Here is a 19,719-nt window from a genome sequence, read left to right as displayed (position 1 = left end):
AGACAACCGCTCGAGAACACAGAGTGGTTATTACATACAGACAACCGCTCGAGAACACAGAGTGGTTTCTACATACAGACAGACAATAGCTCAAAACCACAGAGTGGTGACTACATACTGTACAAACAGACAACAGCTCCAGAACACAGAGCGGTTAGGCTACTATAGAAGAGCTCCAGACCAGAGTGTTTACAACAGACAAAGACAACAGCTCCAGCCCACACAGTGGTGAAGACAGAGACAGGAGGCTACATCCTACATCATTTGACAACCTGAAACACTTAGTGAACACAGTTACTACTATTACTATTACTACTACTCAATAATAATGATAATAATGATGATGATAATAATAATGATAATTTAGTCAAAGCAAACATGTCATTCCTATTTTCTTGGCATTTACGAGATTACATTACCAAAATTGAGAAGCCCTATACTACCAGAATTTCCATATTGGCCTGAATAACTTTCATTTAGCCTTCAGTTCTTTTCCTGTTACTTCAGGACCATGATTGCCTTTTTGATCAATACATTGGTAGATCAATAGACATATTATTTGTATATTACATATTTATTTGATCAATTTGTACTGTTTTATTATTCACTTGAATCATATTTTAAGTTCAAGGCAATCTTTAGTGTTAAGTAGGCTATGGTCTATCCAAAGTCAATGAGTTCTTGTGTTAACCACAGTGACCAAACACAATATTTGCCATAACTGCGCAGCCTTAGTGCCTATTTAGCAGAAAAACAATGTGAAGTGAGTGAGTGGGTGTGAATATTGACAGTAAAAAATATTGAGTGGAAAAATATGCTATGAAAAGTATCTTTACAATTGTGTTCTAATTGTGCTTCCCATGCGCAAGACTCTTCTCAGCAAACAAACACATTTATTGACTTACACTTACACTTATGTACTGACATGAAGAATAGAGCAAACAAAGAGACAAAGAGCAAACAAAGAGACAAACCGACAAAGGACAGAGGAGCGGGGGTTCAAATACACAGACTTAGCAGAATGACAAAGGACTGGACAAATCCAACAAGACAACAAGGAACAGGGAAAAACAGGGAAACTAACAAGACAGGAAGTGCAGAGTGCAGACCATTTAAAGAGGACAAAGAATGGATGAATTGAGTATTGCACTGTGTTCTCTGATGTTAAAATTGTATATTCAACTTTGATTTAAAAAAATAAACTCATTTGCAATTTTACAAGACTAATTAAAACCATATGTTTAGGCTGGGTATTGAAATCTGTTTGGGTATTTAGTCTGTTTGACTAAATGGCGCCCTCTTTGGCAACCCCAATTAAACTTCAATGGCTTTGCGATGTCTGACATCACAAGCAAGCAGTTTTGCTGAATCGCCCATTTTTTTGTGTCTGTACAAGATTTTCATATGAAGGAGGGCACAACCATGCCTCATGTTCATGATAGCTCTTTGTTTATGCACAACCTCTCATAATTCATGAAAACCAAGAAAAAAATGATTTCCATTCTATGTCACCTTTCAGTTAAAGGATGGAGACGGACAGATGAAAGACAGGTGAACAGAGCACATGGGGAAACAGCAAGAGGAAACAAACACAGGGCAATACACCAAATGGTAGGGGTGCACGATTCAGAGAATTTCACGATTCAATTCGATTTCGATTTTCAGGCTCACGATTCGATTCAAAATCGATTTTCGATTCAAAAACGATTCTCGATTCAAAAAAACAATTCGCAGTATAGTTACTTTGCAGTAGACATACAATTTAAAAGAAAAGAAGCACAACAAATTAAATAAGTTTAATTCTACTCAATGTCAGCTTATTTGGGTAAGATGTATTGCTTTCATTCTGTCCACTCACAAGGATGGGCAACATTATAATTTTGACTACATTATTTACTATAACCTACTAAAGGATACTATATAGCCTGCCCCCTGTCACCTGGGCCAATTTATAAAATAAGAAATCATATGATATAACCTTCTGATATTGATGCTGATAGATGCAGCTTGAAGGTTGTTGATATTTCAGTTGAAAATGGAATCAAATGACACATTTCCCTCTCCTGTCAAAGTAACACTGTGGATCCTAGCCTACAACTCTCCCAAAGTAAAATGGTAGGCCCTAACTGTTTCTATACTGCGCCAGGATTGTGTAGGCTACCATAGTTTTACAAGCGCGCGCGCTAAATGGAGAATTAGGAATAAAATGCAGACTGTACCTTTAAATAAGCGACTTGAAGACTAGTTTGCACAATGCTACGGTGGGCTGTTTTCACAAAATATCAGCTCAATGTTACATACAAGACTGACGTTTTCCGAGCATGGTAACGTTATTTTTTTCTCTAAGCACTGTCACCACAAGTTTTCTCACGTAGGCTACTATGGAAGCCCTCCCGAGATATTTTTTAGATGACATGGGGTGCCTGGTTCACTGAGGTGAAGGGCTGGACTAACGTGAAATGGTAAGATGTTAAACTATACCCCTGAACAGACTTTGTGGTTAAAACTATGAAAATCAGTGAGTCTAGTCTAGAGCCCTGCGCGGGACTGTTTTCTTCATCCCAATCCCGCCCGCAGAATCAGAAATTCTGACCATTACCGCCCGCACCCGCGGAGTGTGTGTTACAGTCCCGCCCGCACCCGCAATCAGGGGCGGTTCTAGGGGCGGGGCCACAGGGGCCCTGGCCCCTACTGAAATCTGATTGGCCCCCGAAGTGCCCCTGTTCCATTAATCGCCGATGAAAGAGCAACCGGAGTCTTTTTAACGCACACATTAAAAACGCACACATTTTCTTTGTTACATTGCTCCGCTATTATTAGTCACAGCGAGATGAGACTTATATTGCAGGAAAGAGCAGAACCGGGGCTTTCCAACGATACTAGACACTTGTCTGTACGATCAAGTATGAAAATAAAATAAAATCATGAAGTTAAATCAAAGTATATCATATTTACAGTCTGCTCTGCGTTCACCGGCGCATCCAGAACTCTCGCTTGAATTACTCGCGGACCACGCATCGCACAGACATGACACGCATATCAAATGAAAGAGGAGAAGCAGAGCTTTGCATTGATACCAAATACATCGATAATTTCGTATTATAAAATCAGACGAAGTTACAAACAAATAATAATGTCATATAGCTAAATGGCTACCTTTACTCTCGTTTGATTTCCTCGTGAAACCGCTATCAAAAAGATATGCACGCATGTCAGATGAAAGAGGAGAGCTAGAGCTATCCACAGATACCAAATACAACCTTCTAGGCCATAAAACAGACGAAGTGACAGCAAAATAATAACTTCATTTAGCTCCACTTACCTCGTGTTTTTGTGTGGCATAATAGCCTATGTTCATAATCCAATGTTATCATGTGTTTCTCTTTGACAAGTCACGTTCATAACACGGTTTTGAGATCCTAGCAAACTCCTGTATGGTATCCAATTCAAGACTCATATTGCATCCAAATTTGTTTGTCAAATAAACACTTTTTGCCTTTACTGTGTTCATTGCAATGCAGTAAAACAAATATTATAGAGAATCATCATCTGTGCACGTCATGTGTGCTATCGCAAACAAGTCATGTCAGATCAGCTAGTGTCACAAATATGGAGAGATCAGCTAGTGTCACAAATATGGAGAGAAAGTCATTTTTTTCATCACTAAATAAAAATTGCCATTTATTTCTGGAAGGCACACACCACATATTTCTGTAAATTGCTCAGCCCCAAAGTATACCTCCATCATGGTTCTTATATTGCCATTTTCAGGACAGTCAGGCCTACACAACCATGCAAGTCATGTTGAGCTGTCAGCTTGCTGTGGTGAGATACCAGGCCTACACGTCAAAATGTAAGAATTTGTATAGTACGCTTTTCAAATTTGTATTATTTAAAAATCTAAATCAAATCAATGCAAGTATTTATACATGATATTGTGACAGATCTGGACTGTGCTGAAAAAAGCAATATGTAGCATGTGTGAATGGCACTTACAATGACCAGAATAAATGCTTCTAACTAGAGGTAGTGAAAATGCCCTTAAAACAGCTTAGGGCTCATATTAAACGAGTGGCTGCTCTGCTCAGTTGCAGCAAATAAATAAGCCTATAAGGGTAAGAGTAGCCTATGTGTATCAGATCAAGAGAGTGCTGGATAGGATAGAAAAAAGTGACCACACTCCTTGAGTTTGTTGCTTTTCTGGAGTCTTTCAAAGAGATGTTCCATGAGCTTTTCAGGCTTGCTGTAATGTGTGTGTGTGTGTGTGTGGGGGGGGGGGGGTGTCTATTGTTGTATGCAGTGTACCCTTTATGCATAGTAGCCTATAGATAAGAGTATAAGGGTAAGAGTATGTGTATCAGATCAAGAGAGTGCTGGATAGGATAGAAAAAAGTGACCACGCTCCTTGAGTTTGTTGCTTTTCTGGAGTCTTTCAAAGAGATGTTCCATGAGCTTTTCAGGCTTGGCAGCAGTGACGTGCGGTCAGGGTAGGCAGGGTAGGCAGTGCCTACCCTGAGTAAATTTCATTTTAAAAAGAAGGACGACACGTATTTTTAAAAAATATTATTAAAAGCTCACACTGAAGTCACAAACAATACAATTAGAATGCAATTTCAATTCTAAAAAGTAAATTTACGTCTTATTTAAGGTCAAAAACTCAAACGTGAAGGCTTACGCAAACAGCGATTCACAACACTGAACTACGCAGCAAAGCAAACATGCCTGGTTACCGTGGGAACGCCCAAGCAAGCAGTCCCAAAGCTTGCTTTGATTCCAAAGGCCAGGGTAGGCTTGTAAGGTCTCTGCCTATCCTCACCATTCATTTCAATGCTGCGAATTTCGGAGGTTGCGCATGCGTATTACATGATTCATGCGAAAGTTTATGGGGAGAATAAGCATGCTTATTCCCGCCAAGCGCTGCCTTTAGAACGCAGATAAGCCAATGGCAGTCCGGCCTCAACGGGACTCGGGACATCAGCAGCTCGAACAACTCCAGATAGGAAACAGCAGGGAGGAGGCATACAATTACAAATGAATGGTGGATGTATGTAGTTTAGCTAATTAAAAACCCAGACGGATAACCATGGTCAACCAAGTACACCGAGAGGCTAGAAAACGAAGTTATATTTCATCAACAGTAGCCTACAAGATGTCTCACGTTTGCAGCAGGTCTACTAAAGAAGCCAACAACGCACCAGGTATTCACTAGCCTATCCAGCATGTCACGGGCAGAAAAAAAAGTTTGGGTCTCAGTTAAAACGATTTCCCCCCTCTTAATCCCCCATAAATACCAGTAGGTCTAGTGAGGGAAATTAGCTTAGGCTATTTGTTATTAAAAATATGATGAGGAGGACCCCAACGAATTTTCTTCCTTATTTCCTTCTCAAACTACGTTGAAACTGCATCTTTAACAGCCCAATTTTCAAAATTTCCCCCAGACCACCGTAGGGTAAAAAAAAAAAAAAAAAAATGTTTTTTAAAAATGCACACCTAGTGACGCCTCTGAATCTGTAAAATGACTAAGTAGGAGGAGTATTACCATGAAAATATAGTAATATTTGCGAGTGTATGGATGGAATTTACACATGTGAATGGCCACTGCCTACCCTGCCACAGACCTCACCGCACGCCACTGCTTGGCAGTATTGCTGTAGTAATGTGTGTGTGTGTGTGTGCGTGTGTGTGTGTGGTCTATGCATTGTTGTATGCAGTGTACCCTTTATGCATAGTATAAATAAGAGTATAAGGGTAAGAGTATGTGCGTGTGGTGTGTTGCATTCAATGAGTTCTATGCATTGTGTCCTTTACGCACAGTATAAATAAATGAGAAAACTTGAACTGAATAAATTATTTTCTGTGCTTGGATGTACCCTGTACTCGGCCCCTGAATGTAACATCTGGCCCCTTAATGGCCCCTGTTACAGAAAAATCCTAGAACCGCCACTGCCCGCAATGTTTATGTTTAGTCCCGCCCGCTCCCGCGATATTCTGATAATTTTTGCCCGCACTGTAATAGACATGCATTGATTTTGTATCTTCTCCCGTCCCGCAAGAGAAAAAAACAGCTGCTTGAATAGAAAACAACTGTGTTTGAATGACCGTTCACGGCTAGAACTTCGTTTAATCATTAGGCTACAAAAACTGCGTTCAGTTAAAACATCTTTGCAACTTATGCAGCCACTTAGGCTGTGTTGCACACCCCCAGTGTGTTGTGTACTAAATGACGGACGCCTGTCTGAGATATCGGGAAAGAAATAAAAATATTCAGGCATGCAGCGAGCCAGGCGCATCACAGCTCCTCTGCCTCATGACAGTCGCAACAGAGCGCGCACGACAAACAATTAAACCCTCACTGTATCTCAATGGGAGGCAAGGCTAGGCTAGGCTTTCCACTCCAATTATGCTCTCCATTTTATTGCTATGCTAAATCTCGATCCCGCAGAGTTTTTTTTCTGCCGCCCGCTCCCGCCCGCAGTCAAGTTCATACCGCCCGTTCCCGCAAGATTTGCGTTGGGTCCCGCGGGACCCGGCGGGTCCCAGTCCCAATGCAGCCCTCTAGTCTAGTCTGCCACAGCTAACTTCAAGCACGGTAATAGGCTACACGGCAGAAATGTAATTCAATTGATCAGCAGCATCATGAGATTGCTATCATTAGCCTATCGGAAAATACCGACAGGACAAACAACACATGAAAACACAAGTGCATAAAGTAGGCCTAGCCTATGTCTTTTTAGATCGATTTGCTGCAATAGTTTGCCACGCACAACACTGAACTTGACTCAAATGTTCTTTAGAAGGCTCCTACCCGTCTGCTTTCACTTTCAAAACCTGTTGCCATTGACAGCGGTCTGTTAACGCGCTCCGTTAATGAAGGACCTCCGAAAAATAAAATTGGCGTTTGCGCCGACTAGGCTACCTCAGCGCTTCAGCTGAACTCTTTTCATTAATCTGTAGTAGGCTATGTCAAGTAAAGACTGCTCAGGCATCAGGAGTTTCAAATAGACGCGGCGCCATTTATGGGAATGGCGAACTAGGGCCTAAACTAATTTTAGATCTGAATCGGTAGAGTTTGAATCGCGATTCGAATGCGTATCGATTTTTTTGCACACCCCTACCAAATGGGCACCAGGGTTACAAAAGTCAACTCAGTCCAGTCCAGATCCTGACAATTGGAGTGACACTGCTTCTAGAATATTTCATACCGTGTTATGCTGTATTCACATGCTATGGAAAAGATGATATTTTCCATTTGTGAACTGGTAGTTACCAGTGTGTTGTGTTCAAGTACTTTGTTGCCGTACTGTTAGGAAATGAGTAAATTGCCTGTCACTCATCACTAGCTAGCATATCGCTCTGGGTAGGTAACACCAAACCATAACAGCTTTTTAAAAATGTACAGAGTGTTAAAGCATTATATTACAATTGTCGGTAACACTTTAGTTTAGGGTGTAATTAGGTACAGTGGTACAACCTGTGTAACAATATGTAGCTACTATCAGGTACTATCATTGCACTTGCATTATGTATTTGTGGGTACCTACATATAGTTGTTGCATTGTAATACTGAGTGCTTTTACAAAACTTTGCCAATTTGCCTATATTTTTCATCAGAGGCAAGGGGCTGACCTGAGACCTGCTGGATGGGTTAAATCTGGTCATGAAAGATTTGATAATATAAACCATTCTTAGCTCCAGTCAAGGGCTCATTGTCATAGTCTTATTACTCTTTGAAACAGTGGCATAAACCCGTAACAAGGTTGTAGCAGCACAGCTGTTACATGTACACTGAAGACAATGACCCCTTGACTGAAGCTACAGTAAGAATGGTTTGTATATCAAATCTTCCATGACCAGATTTACCCCATCCAGCAGGTCTCAGGTCAGCCCTTTGCCTCTGGTGAAAAATGTAGGCAAATTGGCAAAGTTTCGTAAAAGCACTCAGTATTACAATGTAACAACTATATGTAGGTACCCACAAATACATAATGCAAGTACAATAATAGTACCTGATAGTACATGTTGTTGCACAGGTTGTACCACTGTACCTAATTAGGTGCACTGTAAAAGCGACACCCTAAACTAAAGTGTTACCAACAATGCTATTATTCACAACTCTTCCGTTGCTCTCCGCCATGTTGAAAATGCCAAAGGTTATCTCATCGCGGCAACTCGTCCATCAAAATATTGTACGAGTTGCCCAGTGGAAAATACCACATGAGATGGTGTTCATGTGCATTTTTGACCTCGGCTTTTGGTATTTACCATAATTACCATAATTACCATAGCACATGAAGGCACCATTAACTAGACTACATGAAATGCCTGTGTGCTACTGAAATAGCACTGTATTTCATTTATTGCTACAATAAGCCACATTACAACATTTATCTCTGAAAAATATTACAAGGATTGTAAGGAGGCACCATTCAGTACAACCATTCACATACCATGCCTTCCTGCTTCAGTGTTTTAAGCTACGCCATTGTGTCATATATTACACAGCAGTCATGGGGACTGGAGAGAAGTCAGTTACCAAGATTATGGCTGAATGTTACATTCTTCACCCTTATATCCAACGCAGAATAATGACGGCCATTCAGCTTCTTGCCAAATTTCCCCACTTCTGCAACATTCCACATTCATTAGACTTATACAGCCAACCATTTTCATTCTCCAACTAGTCCTGCTGGGTCAGTATCCCTCTGGCAGTAGCCTGTATTTCAGACATTTGTAAGTATATTTTGGGAGGCAGGTAAAATTGACAAGAGACAAATGGAAAAGAGAGGCTTGGACACATGAGATGATAGCCGATCGTAGTCCAACCATGGTCACTTAATGAAGCATGGGCACTTAGACCTGTATGTGATCCCCCAACACACATTTTTAAATTGTTTCCTGGACACTTAGCCTCATCTAATACTACAATAGATTGTTCATTTTCAATGACAACACAGGACAATATGTTAGATTCATTGTGCTAGGGACTAGTCACTTTCGTGAGGACTTCACAGGGACTGTCAAGTAGGCACCTTAAGTAGTTCAGTTTCTGATCCACCCTCCGCTTTAACTGCAATGCTCTCAAGAACTCTATGAACATATCAACCACAACCATAGATTTGCCCTATCAGTACTACTGAAGGCCTAATAAAAAAATCCAGTCTATCCAAGGATATCCCCACCTTGGAGCCCAACCCATTATGGAATTATTTTTTTTCTAATCAGAAATGAATCAATCATGGCTGCCTAAGGTGACATGCATTCAATCAATGCCAACACAGTAATTATATCATTTTGTGACACAGATACCCTACACATAAATCTATACATCAGATTTCGTAGAACTGCAGAGCATGTAGGCACACCAACACTGACAAACAAATGGCTTGCACTGGAGCTTCTTGGAGCTCCCAACAACAGCTCATGCTGTCATTATATACCACTATGAGTTTTCTCATACTGCCTTGTTTATAACAACAGCATAGGTGAGCCGTATACAAAGGTGTACAGTATGTTCTAAAGAGTGAGATCTTCACAGATACAGAGCACATTCTAAACTTATGACCCAACATGTTCGCTTGAGCATACAGCTTCCGTCACTGCCTAAAGATATTTTTGTCATCAGACAGATCATTTGCGATAATATGGCCCAAGTACTGTATATAATCTCGTTGCACTCACTGAGTGCAGTACCAGACAGATAGAAGTCAGGGAAGGTTGCCTGTTTGTCTTCTCTAATTCTGATGATCATGATCTTACTCTTTTTAGCATTGTAATTTATAAATCAATACCATACTGTGTGCATATTCTCAGTAGCTGTTGGAGACCAGCAGTGTATGCACTAAAAAGGACCAAATCGCATACATGAGGTGATTAATTAGTGAGTCACCAACCCTACAACGTGTAGCGTTATACACTGTAGCACATGCATTTAAGGTCAAAGACAACTCATTCATGTATATATTAAAAAGAAACACCATTGCCGAACACCATTGCTCACTTGGAATGGAACATATGTTACATTCCCCCATTTCACCCTCATTGTCTGATGTGAGTACCAGTATACCAAGATTCTAATTAAAAAATCAGGGACCCCACATTTGGACAACTTATCATACTCATCATGGGGAGATTCCTTCCAAACGGCCCTATCACGTCCTTGAACTGATGTCATCGGGCGGGATCCAGCCGGTTGCAGGTGTTTGAGACCAACTGCAAAATTTGGATGCAAGCGTCTTGATCGATCTTGATCCCACGAGTTTCACGTTTATTCAAGTCGAACACCACGTGCAACCAGCATGCACTGAATATTAGGCAAATTACGTTTCTTTTTGCAGTTGACTGCATCCAACTGCATCCGACTTGACATGTCGAGTGCACCTAGTGCCATGGTTTCCTGGTCCGGTATCATCAAATCAGCATGCTGTGCAGATCTGGCTAAATGTAACGCATGTTTGTATTGAAAGATACAACAAGATCTGTGCAGCGCTGCAAGATTGAATGCACGTGCAAAATAAGCGATTGCATAACTATTCACACCTTTAAAGTCCACATTTAGTGGCCTTTGCTCGCAATTAAAGCATGGAAATGCATGGATAAGTCTAGGTTAGGCTTGCACATCTTGATACTGCAATTTTACTCAATTTGTTTTTACAAAACTACTCAAGCTCTGTCTGGTTGGAAGGAGATCGGGTGTGAACAATTGCTTTCAAGTCCAGCCGCAGATTTTCTACAGGATTGAGATCTGGGCTTTGACTCAGCCTCTCCAGAACATTCACATTGCTGTCTTTGGCTTATTCTCTTGCTGGAAATCAATCCTCACCCAAGTCATAGTTCTTTTGTAGACTGAATCAAATTGCATTCCAGGATTTCCATATATTTTGCTGAATCTATTTTACTTTTACCAAGTCTTCCAGGACCTGTTGCTACCACCACCACCATGCTCATATTAGTGATGAATTCTCCTTTTCCCATTTGACCTTGCAGGGTATACCCAGCCTATTTTCGTTCATGATGGCAAGAACAATTTGACATCTCAAACTAATATTACTTTTCACCATTTAGGTAGCTAGGCTGCGAAGGTTTATACAAATCCTAATAGTAAATTACAACAAACGCCTCTCTTACCAAGGAAACTGCACTGTCATATCACACACTGAGCTCAGTCCCAATAGTCAGTGGTTGTTCAGTCAGTTGTGTAATGTCATGTCATCAGTGCTACTAAGGGTCAAGGTTGTTAGACACTCACTCTTCTGTTTACAGATGTCTAAGTGAGATACTCAACCCAATGTGCAATAAACTTTTTGTCACATTCAGCAAATTTCTCACCATGGTCAAACTGTTCTGGGTGTTCAGCAATCAAAAACTCAAGTCACAAATATTAAAACATTCTAGTCAAAATTGCCTAGAAAAAACTACTCACAGCAACAATCCTCTTCATAGCTTCCAGCTTTAAGGAGTCTTTGTTGCTGTCCAACATTTCTTTTAGGTCATCATGTCTGTAGGAAAATAGAGGTAAAGTAGTTACAAACCTGACAAGTTATGTTTTCATACATGTCCTGCTGCTTGAAGGTAGGAAAAAAAACATAAATCATAGCAAACTGTCCCACTGCCTCCCACACAGAGTTTATAACTACAACAATTATGAACAAAAAATAGTCCATCTTTGCATGGTGCTGTACAACACTCCAGCTCCACAATCTGTTTCGGTTTGGACTGTGACGCACAGAACCAAATACTCTCTTAACATTTCTGTTAAAATGTATGCCATTCAGTCAATGCTCTAGTCTAGATGTTTCTTTTGCTGTTATAGTGAGATCAACATGTATCCACACAACAATGTTTTACACCTCTGAGTGGTCTCCCAGGATGAACAAGACTTAATATGGCACCAAGACATGAGCTGCTTTGTCAAATAAAAGCACTGCACTGTGTACAATCAGCACCCTGATATTTCTTTTTATAAAAAGACGTTAATAGCACACACTGTGTTACAAGACCAAGCTCAGTTTCAAAAAATCTTCACTCTGGAAGAAATTGAGCAAATAGTCAAAACAGATCAAAATGTCATATTATGCGTCATTGTCTTGCAGTTCAAGAAGTTTTTATTTCTAATTCATTCTTCGATTTATTCATTTATTTTTGTGGTTTAAGTCCATTCACGCCAACACAAGGTATAAGGTTATATGTATAGGTATCCTCTTTTTCCGAGGTCTTTTAGTGAGTTGAGATCTTGTGTATCAGATAATTAAAGAAATGAATAATTCAGCATCACATCACACAGAACTGGCTGAGTGTCTGTGTGTTTGTAGTCAGGTTACTGTCATACATTTTTAAAACATGTAACAGAAGCAACTTCACTTTTGTACTCTAAAATAAAGATCTGAATAAATAGTAAGAACATGTTCAAATTTGCACTTAGACACTTTAAATGTCATTACCTAATCACCTTATTCAGTTAATTCAACTACTAATACATTTAAGACAATTTAGGCATCAAGTTCATACAAAACAAGTTTCTCAGAAGCATTCCCACATATTTCTTTCTAGGATTTATGTTGTTCATTCACAATCATGAATCCAAAGACAAACACCAACGCCTACATTACATACAACATGCATGTAAAGTGATTTCTTGTTTGGATGCTTGTTTAAGTCCTAAAATAATTGCCTGATTTAGTCATACCGCAGAGGCTGCGCTTGGACCCCAACAACACCCTCCTCCAAAGGGGCTTTCTCCTCTGTGTCCCCTCCGGCACGCAGGTGCCTGAGTTCGTCTGGTTGGACGGCGTTGTACCATGTCTGCCCACCATCTGGTGTAAGCACTGGGCTCTTTGCTTCTTCTGGTGCATGGCCTTGTGCCTGGCTTTGTACAGTTTTCACTATGTTAACTGCGCTCACAGGCAGCTGTAACAACCTCTGCATGGAATTCATTCTAGACTATGAAAGAAATTATTTCTTGCACTCCAGGTCAACACTGAGTAACGCTGTGATATCCAGAACCGTAATACAGTGAATCCAGAACTGTTGAGCTGAGTGAGATTCTGTGGTGGTGGAACCTGCTGAGAATGACGCTTGGGGAAGTCTGCTGCAGGCTTCTCTGGTGTTTGTGACTGCTGCTTTGTCTGCTTGCTGTCTTGAATGACATGAGATGGCTGAGCTCCCTCCCTTCGCCACGTTTGCACTACCCCTCCCCTTCCCTTCCTCTCTACAGGCCACCTTCCTGGGTTCAGCTCCAATGTCTATCGCCTCTAGTCCTTTCAGTGCCTTTCCATTTGTGATTTCTGGTGCTCACACTCATTCTATTCACTATGAATGAAACCAAACACAACGGCTGCATGCTGTATATGTGGCAGATAAAATAAGTAAATAAGAAGTGTCTGTATCTAATAGGGAAGGTTATTTTTTTCATTTTTTTATTTTTTTCAATCTCACTTTCATCTGATTCTAGTATAATGTGCTACACTGCAAACAGCATCACTGTACAAAACAACATTAATTCTTTAGTTATTAAAATAAAAGAAGAGGATCATGTGAAAAGGGTCATGCTGTACCCACAGTTTTGATGAGCTTAGAATCCTTCTGCAGAGCACTGGAGTGCCCCTCCCCCAAATCTTCTCACCATCATGCCTAAAGTGGTGAAATCACACACTGGCGCAACATACATTCATACTGTAGGTAGCCAGTCCTATTTCACACAATATGGACAAAGATGTCTGTTCTCTTGTTTTTCATTTTTGTATGGATAACTGTTTCTGCAACTCAATATTCTCATCGGGCAAGGAAAAGCAAACGAAGAGCAGATAAATAGTATCTTTATAATCTCACAGAGGCCTACCATCTATATACCATCTACAGTACCATATTATGGGGGTTTCTGCAACTACTACAGGTACATTTTGAGGTTCCAAAGTGAAATATTGGATTTATCTTAAAACATATCATATGATTCTTGATAAATACACTGTACATTATACATCGACAGATAACAGTATGTAAGAAACGTTTGTTTAATAAGATTTATTTCAGCATTTCCCTCAAGGGTACGTGCTGCCAGCTGCCAGTGTCCGTTTTACATTAGAATCCTATCGTGCAGACAGTGTTTTCAAAGAAGTCCTCTGCTTCTTTCAAGATGTGATGCAGGCGTCTTTTTCTGCAGCTCAGAGCAGTTCTCAAAGTTTAGAAATGTTCAACTTCTAGCCTAAAAATGCCCTACGCTACATCACACTCCTTTTTGACAGCTGACCAATCACAAGCGGACACTTTGCATTTTTTAAAAGCTGAAAAAAGGTCTGCACAACTTCTCTTGTCAGAAAAAGAAGCCAGGTTTGAACATACTGTACCCTTAACAAGCTTATTCAATTGTAAAATCATATATAATTTTTCATACATAATTTCAAATTAAATGGTAGAAATACTGCCATTGACTCTAGAAGTTAGAGACTTTATACTGTAGCAAAATCAGCCACAACTTCTGTTAGATCCTGATTAATGAGGATGGTCACTGAAAGGAGTTAGAACAAGGCTGCAGAAAAGGCAAACCAGTGGCTATGGCTGATGTGTTTGCAGACTACTTGTCATGCTATAACCTGAATTAACAAATATGTGTGGAATTTTGTTACTGTGTTTCTGGAGTAATAGTTGGTGGTGTCTGTATCTGTATTGTGTGTTGGCTGGGTGGGTATATTGCTGAGCATTTAAGCGGCCACAGCAATGAAGAGGAATGACAAAAATGTGTTGGTATTTGCTGGTATTTGTTGGTGCCTATATCAAGGGCTTATATGGCTTGTATTTTGTTTGGTTAAGTTGCTGATCGGATCATGAACAGCCACAGCAACGAAAAGGAATGACAGAAGAATTTGTTGGCATTTGTTAGTATTTGTGGGTGCCTATATCAAGGGCTTTCAGTTTGTCTGGTATGTTGCTGATTGGATTGTAAACAGTAGTTGTTTGCCATTGTTGGTAGACTCTATTATTATTGTAGAGAGGGGTGGGTCTGGGACGCCAAACACCCCGGGTGAGCCGCGTCTGGAGGTGGAAAGTGCTGTCTTGATAACTCTAGTGAAATATTTATGAAAGTTGGTTTGCTGATTATGTTTTTCCCCACAAAGGTTGCTTTTGTTGGTGATGGTGATTTTGTCATTCACCGTTGTGGAAATCCCTACCTATATCACAAGTAATTTAATATCCCTCCTGTGTCTAGAATATTGGAAAAATGGACCATATTGAAATATTTTTTCTTTATTCACTCATTACTGCCCACTCATTACTGCCAACTTCAATGGAGTTGTACTCCTAAAATCCACATTTCTCTGGATATATTTTTTTTTGTCTAGAAATTAGAATATTGCAATCGAAAGGGGGGTCAAAGAAAACACACATGTAGTGTATTCAATTTACTTAATTGTTCTAAATAGCCTGCCAAACGTGTCAATGACGTCATTCATGAGCAGAATGCCAGTGCGTTATGGGTAACAGCGACCCAGCCTGTAAGAAACCAAAGGGCCATAAGTACTTGTTCATTCAACTTTCGACCTATAATCCATATTGAGCTTGCAGAAACTAAAATCCAATCTTCTATTTTTGAATGACAATCAGGTGAAACAGAGCAATTTAGCCATCTAGCCTCAAAGACCCCCATTGTTTTTGCACTTATTCGCGATCGCCCCAAGCGGAACTGCAACAGATTGCAGGTACAATGCCGGTACAATGGAGTTAATAGGCAGTGACCTGCTGCAGTTTGCCTGAGTTTGCCTGACGTGACTCGCGTGAGACATCGCGAGAGATATCGAGAAAAATTAAATTATGTAGTTCAAATAAAGACAGTTGTCATGGGCTACAGTTAAAGGAACACTTCACCGTTTTTTCATATTAAACTACGTTATTCCCCTAATTAAGACGAGTTGATACATACCTCTCACTTTCAATGCGTGCACTCACTGGCTCTGGCACGCGGCGCAACTTTGATAGCACTTAGCTAGCCCAATGCATTCATTAGGATCCAAACAGAGATGAAGTTAGAAGCGACCAAATACCTCCATGTTTTCCCTATTAAAATACAGTTACACGAGTAGTCACACGACCAAGTATGGTGAGACAAAATAAAACGTGGTGCATTTCTAAGCAGGTAAAAGGGATAACTATATTGTGTGGAGCAGTAATATCCTCACTCTTGCACTTTCAGTTTCACTTTGGAGTGAGGATATTACTGCGCAGAGTCTAAGTGCTCCCAATATTATTCTGCCACACAATATAGTTATCCCTTTTTTCTTGAAAATTTTGACAAAAAAATAATTTCACTCTGGAAAACGATGCAAGATCGTTTACGTTACGTACGTTAACCTACCTTACCTACGTTAACATCAAAGCCATTAAAATGAATGGCAGCCTTTGAAAGTCTGATTTATCATTCTCCAATAGACAATTATTGAATTAACTCTTGAATTTCTCCTTGGTGATCAATAAAGTATCTATCTATCTATCTATCTATCTATCTATCTATCTAACTACTACTCATAACTGGCACTCATGTTGCAAAAGAAGGCTGCATACTAGTAGTGTTCTGTCACTGAGAAGCTCACACAAAGCATCTTCAAGGTCATGTAGCCTTCACACACACACACACACACACAAGGGGCCTACTGGTGACTACAACATTTTTGAAAAATCTATTTTCTGTTTGACCCAGCTATAGGCTACTGCTCTAAGGCCACAGTGTACATCTTCTCACCATTTCAATGGAAATAGCCTTGATAGTTGCACCACAAAGACCAGATATTAAACCAGCCATGTAGGCTAAGCTACATGACGACAAGTGATAATCCAACTATCAAAAAACAAGAGGTCGTCTGAAAATTACGTCTTTGGTTTTGCAGAAGGGATAGCTGAGCTCCCTCTGTTGGAGGGACCTGCAAACTGGGTGCTGCATCACTGTAGCTATCCTCTATCACTGGTGTTTTGATTTTTTTTTCTTCTTCTTTTTTTCTGTGAGTCTGGCGACATGATGAAATACTACACTGAAATAGATTGTGAAAGATAAGCCATTTTTTTAACTGCACTTAATAACGGTCTTAAAACAACCGTCTTTGGGCTGGGCAGTCCTGAGCTAAACCTGCGTTCTGTAGTTTCAAGGCTATCAGCTGCTCTTAAAGGCGCTGTCCACACGGAGGTACTGAAAGATTTCTTCTCTGAGTCTGAGTAACTATTAGCAGCAACGCCATTCTAGGTTATATTATTCGGAGGGACCATTATGTGTCTTATTGGTAGCCTAATCGAACCTTACTGTTTTGATAGGCTATCTTACGTCTGTCTGAAAGCTATATTGGCTATTTCCAAGCCAAAGCAGCAGGCCTATGGCTTTCAGCGCCGTGTAAGCTAAATCGACTCCGTCAACAAAATCGCGTAATGCAAAACCATTCACATTCCATATGGCCTAATCGTAGCCTATGTTTATAGTTTTATTTCCCATGAAACCAGAGGCTACGATTAAGCAATAGTTTTGTTATGTTATGGCGTGCAGCATCCTTGTGGCTTACTCCTCATAAAATAGCCTACTAGCCACGATATGTTTGCATTTACCTCTTGTAATCAGATGAGAAAATCCCACCGCTTGCAGGATCATGTCCATACTCCGGCTCTCCGACATTAGAAGAGCCACCTTTGTCATCACTGAATGCAGAACTGGTGGACATCACAGCACCTCTCTTAGATAACGACCGAGATTTAAAGCCGAGACCGGAGATGAAACTGTGTTCCGCTTGGAGTGTAATTCCTGAGTCTGACGAGTTCCGTTGTTCTCGGTGACGTTGTAGGCCCACCGTTTTAATTTAGATGTGTTTTGCGCTTCCGCACGAAAACTGGCACCCAGCTGCTAAGTACTCGTGTCTATCAGCCCAACAGAATGTTTAGAATAAGCGTAGCGCAGGCCTAGGTTAAATCTGAGAATAGCTTTACCACTCCCTTTGCGTAAAGGCACATCGGAGAGGGTAGTCTATCTGATGAATAGACTAGCCCAAATTCAGATTAAATCTCCTTTATCCTGCGGATTCTGCAAGTCATTATACATCAAACCTTGATTTCATGCTGGTGGATCAGCCTGTGTCATTATAAGTCTATTCTATTCTATATTCTAAAACTCTTAATTTGACAAAGGCTTAATTGTGTTGGTTAAGTGCGGTGGGTGAAGCACACACACACACACACACACACACACACACACACACACACACACACACACACACACACACACACACACACACACACGAGCGTCCGTTGGGTCATTTCACAGATCCGGTGTCATTTGTGATTGAAAAATATGAAGAAAAAAAAAATTTGAAAAAAAATGAAAATGCACTGTACTGTTCTACAGGCAACTTCTTCTTTCTTCTTATTATTCCGCTTGCCACTTTTTATTTGCGCTATTCAGCTTGAACCGTTTGACGTAGAAACATCATTCAAATATGTATTTGATATGTATTTTTCAACTTTGTAACTTGTATAGCCTACTTTTTGAACGATTAACTAAAAACTATGACAAATTTCCCCATAGACTTTAAGAGGACATAGAATGGATGAATTGAGTATTGCACCGTGTTCTCTGATGTTAAAATAGTATATTCAACTTTGATTTAAAAAAAAAAAAAAAACTCAATTGCAATTTCACCAGACTAATTAAAATCATATACTGTATTTAGACTGGCTATTGAAATGGTCTGTTTGACTAAATGGCGCCCTCTTTGGCAACCCCAATTGAACTTCAATGGCTTTGCGATGTCTGACGTCACAAGCAGGCTCTTTTCTTACTCGCCCATTTTTTGTGTGTCTATTTCTAAGTTCAAGATTTTCATACGAAGGAGGGCACAACCATGCCTCATGTTCATGATAGCTCTTTGTTTATGCACAACCTCTCATAATTAATGAAAACCAAGAAAAAATATTTCTATTCTATGTCACCTTACTGTAAAAAGTAATTACAGGAAGTCACTGTATGCAACATTACAGTATTTAACTGTAAAAATACAGCATTGTCTTGCAGCTCTACTTGCCTTTCCTGTACATTTTTGGCAAGATACTGTATATGTACAGTACTGTTACAGCAACCTAAATTACAGTAAAATGCTGTTTCTGGATATAAGAACAAGATGTTGTGAAATTAATGATATACTGCAATGCAAATTGCAAAACAATGCAAATTTATTAGCACAATTATAAAACATTACATGTTTGCACATAAGCATACAGAAGAAAGTTCTTTGCGGAACACCTATGCAATGCTCATTGTTTGTGTATCAGGAAGGGGCCATCCCCAAACTGTTCCCACAAAGTTTGGAGCATGGAATCCAAAGTCTCTTGGTAAATGCTGAAACATTCAGAGTTCCTTTCACTGGAACTAAGGGGCCAAGCCCAGCTCAGGGATGGCCCCTTCCTGTTCCAACATGACTGTGTATCAGGGCGCAAAGCAAGGTCCATAAAGACATGGATGACAGAGTTTGGTGTGGATGAACTTGACTGGCCTGCACAGAGTCCTGACCTCAACCCAATAGAACGTCTTTGGGATGAATTAGAGGAGAGACTGAGAGCCAGTCTCCTCTTCCAACATTAGTGTGTAACCTCACAAATGCGCTTCTGGAAGAATGGTCAAAAAATTCCCATAAACACACTCCTCCTATACAAATTCACAAACCAAGGATTAAGAATGGGATGTCACTTAAATTAATATGTGAG

General features: G+C 40.2%; 1 protein-coding gene across 3 annotated transcripts in view; it reads right to left on the bottom strand.

The window, feature by feature from the left end:
- The window catches only part of LOC134094585 (AP-3 complex subunit beta-2), a 59,576-nt gene extending 41,841 nt beyond the window's left edge, over positions 1 to 17,735 (bottom strand). For all 3 annotated transcript variants that reach the window (XM_062548172.1, XM_062548171.1, XM_062548174.1), the window contains exons 1-2: positions 17,575 to 17,735; positions 11,420 to 11,495 (exon numbers count right to left, since the gene is read on the bottom strand). In XM_062548172.1, the coding sequence (XP_062404156.1) occupies positions 11,420 to 11,495; positions 17,575 to 17,687 (189 nt within the window). In that variant the 5' untranslated portion in view covers positions 17,688 to 17,735. The remainder of the gene's footprint in view (positions 1 to 11,419; positions 11,496 to 17,574) is intronic.
- Between the last annotated feature and the right edge of the window lie 1,984 nt (positions 17,736 to 19,719).

Source organism: Sardina pilchardus, chromosome 10, assembly GCF_963854185.1.
Source record: "Sardina pilchardus chromosome 10, fSarPil1.1, whole genome shotgun sequence".
Lineage (NCBI taxonomy): Eukaryota > Metazoa > Chordata > Actinopteri > Clupeiformes > Clupeidae > Sardina > Sardina pilchardus.
The sequence above is the reverse complement of the archived record's forward strand: the minus strand, read 5'-3'. Positions and strand labels throughout refer to the sequence as shown.